At 42.1% G+C, this 11,574-nt stretch overlaps 1 protein-coding gene across 1 annotated transcript; it reads right to left on the reverse strand.

Moving 5' to 3' along the window:
* Nucleotides 1–1,982: 1,982 nt before the first annotated feature.
* LOC118485000 lies at nt 1,983–11,574 on the reverse strand. Its single transcript, XM_035981196.1, has 6 exons — nt 11,277–11,574; nt 10,311–10,415; nt 7,821–9,383; nt 6,834–7,316; nt 3,792–5,191; nt 1,983–1,997 (listed from the first exon to the last, which is right to left on the reverse strand). Exons 1-6 carry the CDS (start codon nt 11,572–11,574, stop codon nt 1,983–1,985), a joined length of 3,864 nt encoding a protein of 1,287 aa, XP_035837089.1.

An 11,574-nucleotide genomic window follows, 5' to 3' on the forward strand; every position in this document is an offset into this window, starting at 1 on the left:
AAGAGGGGCCTACCATAATTCGCATTAATAACTTAATTCATTATCTTTCAATAATCCGACCCTTTAGGATTGTATCCTTGCTGACTCAAACTACTGGGTTGAGGGTAACGTCGCCTTCAAAAGAGGGGCCTGATCGGAGAATCGCGCTCCGGTCAAAGATAATATTTATATACCCTAATTACCCTTAACAAATAGCTAGTGGTAGCAAGGGGTCGAACCACGAAGAGTATGTGGTTTGCGAATGGACTTTGAATGAAATGTAGAAAATGTCACTTTTATGAAGCTTGCTAAGATATGTTTTTGTGTTTTTGTTTGATTGGAAGATATAAATTATAACTACTAAAAACAAGCAATTGCAATAATGTAAATAAGGTTTTGACAAGATAGAGAAAACAAGGTTCACACCCGGTTCGGTTATTGCAATCCTAGGGTTCTTACAAGTTTTAGATTTAATTCACTTGAATATGTTATTAACGGATTTCTATCATCAAAGCTTAGGTGCCAATTGTTATCAACGCATACACGGACTACAATGCACTTCGTTACTTCGGACAAGTAAAACCTTTTGAATGACAAGGCATAATTGCACAAACTTATTTCGCAAAGTCAAATTTCATAACTCACTCGACAATTCACAAATATAGTTCAAATGCAAGACAATTGTCAATCAATTCAAATACAAATCAAGTTGTCACAAAACCAAACTAAATCATTGTTCAAACCCTAGACTTACAATTAACCTACACCGGGGTGAAACCTCCGAGGAATTAGCCGCTCATGGTGTAAATGGCACGATCAACGGATGCACGAGACTTGAATTGGGTCATCTTGGAGCTTGAAGATGGATGGTTGAATGATTAGGGTTTGGAATGGTTGGTGGTGATGAATGGATTGAAAGTGGAAGAATGATTGTGATGGTGATGAACTAGGGTTTTGATTCGGATGAGAATTCGGGTTGTTGGATGGATGGTAGGTTGATTGAAGATGAGATGATGGGTGAATAATGGCTCCAAGACTAAGTTTCAAACTCAAAAACTTGTGTAACTCCCGAAATCAATGAGTTCAAACCAATAGAAATCGGAATAGACCCTCAATTAGCAAAAATTCGCGATTCTCAAATCCCACACCCGTCGCCGACGGGTCTGACCCCGTCGCCGACGGGCTCCCAAAAATTTATGTTTGGCCGACGGCCTAATCAACTGGATACGGGTAAACTCAGCATACGGGGTTATCCAGGGGGCGTCGCCGACGGCCTGGACCCCGTCGCCGACGGCCCCCTAAAAACCAACTTTCCATTTTTCGCTCCTTGCACTTCCGGTTGATCCGCAACGCATCCCGGTGCTCCGGTTTTCGACCCGATGACCCGTAAAGCTCCCGAAAAGCTCCTTAAACTCCATCAAACCTGCAAAACACATTCTTGATTAAAAGTAGGCTATTCGAAACTAAAACTTACGTAAAAACGTTAAGTTAAACAATAACAAGCACCGGTTTTTAACCGCGTATCACATCCCCACACTTGTCTTTTGCTTGCCCTCAAGCAAATCTGTTTTTCACTTTCACGTGGGTCAAACAATGAATATACATCCCATTCCCGAGACAAAGGTTAAGGTCTAATGTCATACAAAAGTTCAAACTCTTTACAATATTCAATGTATTTAGCGGTGACGTGCTTTAGATACACAAATGGTTACCCAAGATTAACCCGCCCGTAAAACTAACAAATCATGCATATCCCTCACAATGTGCTCTCCACTCGGCTTAAAGTTTGCTAACATGTGTAATGTATTAGCTTTTCAACAATTAATCGCTCAAAACCAAATAGAACACGTACCCGCATAGGCTTGCAACTCAATCATTCTCCACTATCGAACACAAATACTAAGCACAAGTCAAAAGGTCTTTGAGGGGTTGTAACGGGGCTAGGTGAAGGGTAGGAATAGGATATTTTTAAGTGGCTATGGTGATGAAAAATTCGAATTTTATTACAAAAGACTATCCTAAACAAAAGCAAACTATAAACATCCACAATGGGCAAAAACTTTCGCCTTTTATTCAACAAACTACTAGCACATCTTTTTGTGTTTTTCTCACTGTTTTTTCATTCTTTTTCGCAACATTTTCTGATTTTTTTTTTTTTACAAATGAATCACAACTATACAAACTTAAGTTCCTATAATCGAATTTTCATCACACGGGTTTAAAAAGAAAAGGCTTATGGTTATGGGCTAAGTGGGTTGTCAAATGAAAGGTTTAGGCTCAAATTGGGCGACTAGGGGACTTGTTTGGGTGAGGATAGATAAATGGTTTAAAAGGAAAAGGTTTACCTAATGCCTTAATCATTCTCGTGATTGTATTCGGTCTATAGTCTCAAATGTATCAAAAGTTGCAAGTTCTACGATATATGACTAATGGTCCACTCAAACAAAGAAACATAAATATATAATTCTATGATGTAAAAGTGGCTCAAAACCTCACATATATAAAGGGTATGGTATGTGACATGCATGATGTGTTAGTTTCTTAGGCGAATTATTCCCAAATAACCACCCGCTAAATACCCGTCATGCTATTAATTTGAACTTGACCGTGACAAAAGACCAAATGGATTGTGACATCCCTCGTTGACTTGGTTACTTGTGCTTTTGAGATTGCTTTGAAAACAAGACATTTTTGAAAAATTTTTGAAATTTTCCCCCATCCCCACACTTGAGGTAAACATTGTCCTCAATGTGTAGTATTTAAATGAACGAGTCAAAATCGAAAATTTTTACTACTCCCCCATCCCCACACTTGAGGTACATATTGTCCTCAATGTGTAAGAACTAGAGTTTGTAAAGCACAAGGAATGTGACACGGCTAACCTCCCCAAAATTACACCCCGGAAAATAAAATACAAAGTACAATCCACTTATTTGCTAACTAAAAATCAAAGGTAAAAAGAAACGTATGCACCTGGTTTTTCGCTAGTTCCTCGTGTGCTCTTCATCTTTTCAACCAAGCGGTCGTCTCACGAACATAGTGTACCTACAAATCTTTAACCCTTGTGTAGAAGCATGCTTCTCCCAACCATCAAAATTTGTTAGTTACCTAGTTCTACCACTTTTATGAAATTATTACCAAGCCATACATTATTGTACCTTTGACTTTATGTGGAAAATATTTTACAACAACAATAAACCTAACTCACTTTCGTAGGAATCACGACGGCATTTAGCATATGCACGCAAGCCCTTTAAACCTCCCGATAGCTCGGGAGGACGAGTCGGTATCGTGAGGGTTATATAGGGAACACACCCACAAAGTTCATTTAACTAAAAAATAAAATAAATAAAAACAAAAAGAAATAACGGAAAATAATATACAACAACAACAACATAAAACATACCATACCTCTACCGCTGATATCGCTCGTTTGGATCCATGGGCGGGTTGGGTTGGTATGGATAACCAGTGAGGGCCTCGAACATCTCCCTATAGTTATCTAAGGGGCTTTGCTCCCCTTGGGGTGGTGGTTGGTACGGGATTGGAACGAAGCTAGACCCTACCGCTTCGGGCCAATGCGGAGTCGGGTCGGATGGGCCTTGAGGATAGGGAAGATCGGAGTAATTTGTCCACCCCGAGTGCTCGGCGTAAGGGAGGCCGGCTTGGTAGTCTCTATGGTGTCGCTCCTGATCATGCAACACTTTGGCGTTATTAAGCGCCATCTGTTGAGAGACGTACATGGCACTCCAACGGCGGCGGTTCAATTCTTCTTCTTGTTGTCGACGCGCCGCTTCCGCTTCTTCCCATGCCCGCCTTCGGGCTGCTTCATCCTCCTGTTGCTTTGCTAACTGTTCCATGTGTGATCTTTGCATGGCTTGGAACAGTTCTTGCTCTTCCATGAACTTATTCATTCTTTCACGTTGGGCTCCTTGAGCGTCCCAGTATTCTTGCATTGAAGCTCCGTAAGACCCTTGCCAAGCTTCTCTCCTTTGATTGTATTCCCGACCTTCTCCTATACACGCGGAGACATTATCATATATCTCCTGTTGCCCCCTATCAAAATTTTTGTAAGAGGGCACACGTCTCCGAGTCACAAAACCTGCCACTTCTGCGTTAATCTCTCTGTGTGGCCGCATGTATCGTTGCCTCGGTCCTTGTGCCCCGGAAGGTTCAGCTTCATGCTCCTCTTCTTCCTCCATCTCCACATCTTCTTCCCGCACGGGTGGTGCCCCAGAAGTACGAACCTCAAACTTGTTTCCCAAATCATCGGTCACCACATACCTATTTCCCGAAAACTTGACCTCTATCCTCCAATTTTTCTTCATGTAACCCCAGTTAAATTCCTCCACTGGCTTAGAGACCCATAATGCTTCCGAGGGTAAGCAATTCTGCTGCACAAGCATGGCACTAATGAGGCGTGCATACGGAATAAACCGCCTCTGGGACGACTCCCTGGTAGCCCATGTGTTCATCATGACTATGTGCCTCCACGACAGTGTCGGGGTCCCATACAATAATGCATGCACCACCCTGCAATCACTTACTCTCACACCCCCACGATCACCAAATCTTGCTAAAATGTTTTCAACCGAGATCCCTTGAAGGATCTTTCCCTCGAGCGACATATGCTTCCGTTTCATGTCACCCCCTGGGTGGGTTGGCAAAATAATATCTATCAATTGCTCCGTATCGTTGATGTTCAAATGATTATCCAAAAAATTCTCAATGGATGGGTAATCATAGGCTTGTACCCCCAAAGAGTCAAACCCAGCAATACGATTCATAGTTTCGAAAGACATCGTCATGTTTCCTCGAGATGTCTTCCCCACTAACTTCCATTGCGAAGGGGATTCATTCTTGTTTACAAGCTTCAAAGTGGACAACCACTCACAAACTTCCGACAAGTAAATCCGGTGAGTATTGTCTTCACACCAATCCAAAACGCTCTCCCATCCCAACCTCTCAAACATTTGTACAATCCCGATTTTCCGGAATTCTTCTACATTCACGGTCCGTTCACATATCACTCTTGTTGGAACCGACGTGTTCACCTCGTTTGTCATCTTCCATTTCCACAACTTAGCTTCCAACTTTCTATCTTGGTAGCTCGACAACTGTTTGTTCTTCTCGTCATCCCAAATTCTGGCATTTTGACTATCCCTGAACTTTGCCCATTCCCAATCTTGTCGGTATAACCTTGCATCATTTTCTGCAACAGTGCTTGGTTGCTCCCACTTCTTCGGTATTAAACCGGAAGAAGACCCAATCCCGGATGATGAAGCTTGACCCGTAGTCTTTTGTCTCTTGCTTCCTGCCATGACTACAATCAAAAACAAGCAAAACATCAATATAGATTCAACCTTCATTAATTCCCAAACTTTGAACATGAGGTATGATGTTGACAATTTAATTAGCAAGTATATGCAAAATCGTCTCTTTAAACTTCCAAAGTCGCTCACTTTGTCATAAACTTATTAATCTTTTGTTAATCTTACAATCTCTTATAATTTTAACAAAGGTTAACATCATCTTCATGTTCAATCATGTTCATAACAGTGTAATCACCTCACTATGGTTATGACATACTCAATTCCCATTCAAAACAACTAATCTTACTCAAAATCATGCTAGAATAACATACATTGTCTAAACAACCTACTCTTAAACCAAAAAGTTTAAAATTTCGGAAGAAAAACACTAATATATAATAATCAAGCATGAATTTAAGAAGAATCCATACCTTTGATGTTGTTAGACAAGAAGAACTAAGAAAAGATGGCAAACAAGCAATTTGATGATCACCCTTTCAAAAACCCTAAAGAACACGCCCAGAAATCTTGCACAATAGCAAGAATTGATGAAAACCGTGTTGGGGGTTTTGTTCGTCTTGAAGAATTACCCAAGATGGACCCAAAAATCAGTGGATTTGGTGGAGAATTGAGAGAGTTATGGGAGCTTGAAGGTCTAGGGTTCTTGAGGTGAGATGAAGAAAGATGGAGAAGATGAAGGGAATAGGGTGATGTTAAGAGAGAGAAACAGAGGTTTTTTTATGGTGGAGAATGAAGTAAGAAGATTGGGTTTCGAGTTTGTGGTCTAAAGTGGGTTTGAATGAGGTTTGGTTAGGTTAAAGTGGGTTTAAAATCGTTTTTTAAAGAGTTGGGACAAACCTGCGTCGGACACGAATCGGAGACCCGTCGCCGACGGTCTGGACCCCGTCGCCGACGGGTATGGAAATTTGGACCTGGGGCCGACGGCCTAATCATCTGCCGACGGGTGAAATTTCGCCTACGGGTTATTTCTTGAAGCCGTCGCCGACGGTCACCACCCCGTCGCCGACGGGTTGTTTTTTTTTTTTTTTTTTTTTTAATGAGGAAAATTATGAATTTTTACCAAAGGGACTATGTACATAAAAAAATTCCTAAAAATTATTAAAAATGTTTTTGTGATTTTTTATAAGTTAAAAATTTTCAAACAACTAACCGTTAACGGCCCTACCACCCCCCAAAAAGTCGTGTATTGTCCTCAATGCACCAAATCAAGTCTAACACATACCTTGTATCTTCATGACCCGTTTGGAGTGCCCGAACTTCGCACAATCAAGAAAGGTTAGTATGAAACGGAAACGATTCACATCCAACTACGCAAACAATTGAATAGATATACATAACTTTACAAAAAGTGTTACCGGTCCTTTTACTTCACCTCATATGTTGGCACGCTTACCAAGAAACATACCAACTCCACATTTGCGTCCTTTTTCTCTTCGTTACCATCAAGGAATGGTTTAAGGCGGTGCCCATTAACCGTTTGCTTCGACCCATCCTTTGGGTCCTTGATTGTAACATCTCCAAGCCTTCCGACCCGTGTAATCACATACGGGCCCATCCACTTGCTCTTGAGCTTTCCGGGGAAGTATTTAAGCCTCGAATTGTAGAGCCAAACCTTTTGACCCACTTCAAACTCCTTTGGCTTCAATTTTGCGTCATGTGCCCTCTTCATGTCATCTTTGTACTTTGAGGCACACTCATACGCTTCTTCCCTAAGCTCCTCCAACTCGCAAAGCTTTAACTTTCGCTCCTTTCCTGCATCGTCATATTTCATGTTAACCTCTTTTATAGCCCACCAAGCACGATGCACAAGCTCAACCGGTAAATGGCAATTTCGCCCATAAACTAAGCGATAAGGAGTGGTTCCAATAGGTGTTTTATGAGCCATTCTATAAGCCCATAAAGCATCATTCAACTTCGTTGACCAATCCTTTCGGTCGGGTCGAACGGTCTTTTGCAAAATTTCTTTTATTTGCCTATTGGAAACCTCAACTTGACCGCTTGTTTGTGGGTGGTAGGGAGTAGCAATTCGATGGTCAACACCATACCGTTTCAAGAGTTTGCCAAAATTAAAGTTCTTGAAATGAGATCCCCCATCACTAATGATTACCCGGTGAACCCCAAATCGAGAAATTATATTTGTTTGAACAAAATTGCAAACAACGGTGTGGTCATTCGTTTTGGTGGCAATCGCTTCGACCCATTTGGATACATAATCGACCGCCACCAAAATGTATAAATTGCCATGCGAATTAGGGAATGGGCCCATGAAATCGATCCCCCATACATCAAAAATATCTACAATGAGGATCGGTTACATGGGCATTTCATCCCTTTTTGATATACTCCCTAACTTTTGACACTCAACACAATTTTTGGCGAAATTAAAAGCATCCTTAAAAATAGTCGGCCAATAAAGGCCACTATTGAGCACTTTGTGCCCGGTTTTGTGACCACTAAAATGGCCCCCACAAGCAAATGAATGCAAGTGCATCAAGACGCTAGGAATCTCCTCGTCGGGTATGCATCTTCGAACGACTTGATCCGGACAAATCTTGAATAAGTCCGGTTCTTCCAACGTGTAATACTTGATTTGAGACAGGAAGTGCAACCTCTTCCGTCTATCCCAATGAGCCGGCAAGTCACCTGTAACCAAATAATTGACAATATTAGCATACCATGGTAATATTCCAACTTTTAAAATTTGCTCATCTGGGAACGTCTCATTAATTTCTTCACGGGAAGAATCCTCTACACTCAACCGCGACAAATGGTCCGCGACCACATTCTCACTCCCTTTCTTATCTCGAATCTCTAGGTCAAACTCTTGTAGCAAGAGAACCCATCGGATTAGCCTCGGCTTCGCATCCTTCTTGTCCATGAGATACCTAACTGCAGAATGGTCAGAATAAACAATGACCTTAGTACCCCATATATAAGCACGAAACTTATCCAACGCATATACCACCGCAAGTAGCTCTTTCTCGGTGGTTGTGTAGTTCAATTGTGCATCCGAGAGAGTCTTACTTGCGTAGTAAATGGCAACCGGTTTCTTGTCTACCCTTTGACCCAACACGGCCCCCACCGCATAATCGCTTGCATCGCACATAATTTCGAATGGTAACGACCAATTCGGTGATTGCAAGATTGGGGCCTCAACCAACTTTTGTTTCAACACATTAAAGGCATTTTGACAATCTTGGTTAAATTCAAACGGTTGGTCTTTTAGCAATAACTTACATAGGGGTTTGGTTATATCACTAAACCCTTTTATAAATCTTCTATAAAACCCCGCGTGACCCAAAAACGATCTAATACCCTTAACATTCGTGGGATAGGGTGAGGTAGAAATAACTTGCACCTTTGCACGATCAACCTCTATCCCACGACTCGACACTACATGCCCCAACACAATCCCTTCTTGAACCATGAAATGGCTCTTTTCCCAACTCAAAACAAGATTTTTCTCAACACATCTTTTCAAAACTTTTTCGAGTTGGTCAAGGCATGTATCAAACGATGACCCAAATATTGAGAAATCATCCATGAAGATTTCCAAAGACTCCCCCACCATACCTGAAAAGATACTCATCATACACCTTTGAAAGGTGGCGGGGGCATTACAAAGTCCAAATGGCATCTGCCTAAATGCGAAAGTACCATATGGACAAGTAAAGGTAGTATTTGCTTGGTCTTCCGGATGTATAGCAATTTGATTGTATCCGGAATAACCATCCAGAAAACAATAAAATTTTTGTCCGGCCAATTTCTCAACTATTTGGTCAATAAACGACAAAGGGAAATGGTCTTTGGAAGTTGCGGCATTCAACTTCCTATAGTCAATACAAATACGCCACCCGGTTACCGGCCGAGTGGCGACCTCTTCACCTGCGTCGTTTGTGACGACTTGAATACCCGCCTTTTTTGGAACTGTTTGTGTCGGGCTCACCCATTGGCTATCCGAGATAGGGTATACAATACCCGCATCTAGCCACTTCAAAACTTCCTTCTTCACTACTTCTCGCATATTCGGATTTAGTCTTCTTTGTGTGTCGCGAGAAGGGTTCATTCCATCTTCCGTGATGATCTTGTGCATCACCACCGAGGGACTAATTCCCTTCAAATCCGCAATGGTCCACCCGATAGCGGCTCTATGGGTGACCAATACCTTCATCAACCTCTCTTCTTGCTCCCCGGTTAAATTGGATGCAATAATGACCGGGAGCGTGCTACCTTCACCCACATAAGCATACTTAAGATGCTTGGGTAGCACCTTCAACTCTAATGCCGGAGGTTCTTCCAATGACGGCTTCAACTTCGTGTCTATGCTTTCCGGAAGACTTTCCACTTCATGTGTCCAAGTGGGCCTTCCTTCTTTTGCCGCCATAATCTCCAACTCTTTCATCTCTTCATCCATGCTCCGATTTGTTTCTCCTTGCAACCTGTCAAACATGAAACACTCCTCTATTGTGTTTTCCCCTTCGACACTAGTGTCACATAGAGGTATACACTCGTCAACGATGTCCGCCATGTAACATTCATCGCCAACTAGAGGATCCGTTAATCCCGAAAAGACATTTAACCGCAACCGACGGTTACCAAAAGTCATGTCGACTGTGCCCGATTTGCAATTAATTTGGGCATTTGATGTTGCCAAAAATGGTCGACCTAGGATCATCGTTGGTTGCTTGCTTCGGTCCAAAGAAACATAATCTAACACAAGAAAGTCCACCGGATAGTAAAAGTCCTCGACCTTGACTATTACATCCGTGACTATCCCACGGGGTAGTTTAGGGGTCAAGTCGGCTAACACCACGGTGGTGTTAGACACTTGAAGTGGACCAAAATCGTATTGGTCATATAAACTACCCGGCAAGATACTCACACTTGCCCCAAGATCCAAAAGTGCCCGCGTCATTTTGAATTCACCCACTTGTATTGAAATAATGGGCGCCCCCGGATCTTGAAGTTTTGGTGGAAGTGCACCCGAAAGAATCGAACTCACATTTTCGGTTAAATCAAGTTTTTTAGAAAATTTGTGAGTTCTCTTTTGGGTACATAAATCTTTCAAGTATTTAGCATATGAAGGAATTTGTTTGATAGCATCTAAGAGTGGTAAGTTAATTTTAACTTGTTTAAAAATTTCCCACATCTCTTCTTGATGTGGGCCTCTTTTGTTTACCACTTTCTTAGATGGTCCCAAAAGAGCTTCGGGAAAAGGGGCGGTATTACCCTCCACACCCTTATCCTTAGCCTTTGGGATGGGAACTGTCGCAACGGGTGTATCTTTGTTAATTTTTAATTCATTTTTATTTTGACCCGTTCGACCGTTATTCTCTTCATCATCACTCGCATCTTCCACCACCCCTTCAACAAACTTGGGTGGTGGTGGTTCAACACCGTTATCTATCACTCGACCACTACGTAAAGAAATTTTGTTTATTGGTACCTCACGTGTGTTTTTCGAGCTCGACCCTTGATGCTTAGGGTTCATCGTGGTGTCGCTTGGAAGTCCTCCTCCATTTCCGCGAATTTGAGCCATCTCTTGAGCAAGTTGCCCCACTTGCTTCTCTAATGCCTTTTGAGATTTATCCCTCACTTCAAACTCTTTCTTCACTTCGGCTTTGAACTCATGGTGTGAATTGGTAAGAGCTTGTTGTGAGTTGGTAAGATTACTCACGGCATTCATGATAGCATCAAACTTTGAATTTATCGACTCATCACCTTGGGAGTTTGATGCACCACCCCCATTTCCACTTTGGTTGTAACCCCGTTGATAGTTGCTTTCGCGACTTTGATGTCCTTGGTTACCCCCTTGATTGTAATTCCTTTGGTAACCCCCTTGGTTACCACCTTGACGATTGTTGTATGAGGACCCACCTTGACCACTTTGATTACCCGATTGGAAATTCGGATTCATTTGATTTGAGGCGTTACCATACCGGAAATTAGGGTGATTTCTCAAACCCGGATGGTAAGTGTTGGAATTCATGTCGTATTGCTTCCGATCCCCATACACTTGATTTACCTCTTCGGTGTAGTCACTCGATCCCGTTGGGCATTGCTTGGTGCTATGTCCAATATCACCACAATCTTCACACACTTCAAATTGAACCGCGTTCACCTCTTTCTTTTTCTTCAATTGAGCTATTTCCCGCTCTAAGGTGGAAATCCTATCCTTGGAATCGAGATCAGGAAGTGATCGGGAAACCGGATGCCTTTTTGCTCTATTGGCCGATTCTTTTTGTTTGGACCGTTTGCTCAT

The sequence above is a fragment of the Helianthus annuus genome, chromosome 12 (assembly GCF_002127325.2).
Source record: "Helianthus annuus cultivar XRQ/B chromosome 12, HanXRQr2.0-SUNRISE, whole genome shotgun sequence".
Taxonomy (NCBI): domain Eukaryota; kingdom Viridiplantae; phylum Streptophyta; class Magnoliopsida; order Asterales; family Asteraceae; genus Helianthus; species Helianthus annuus.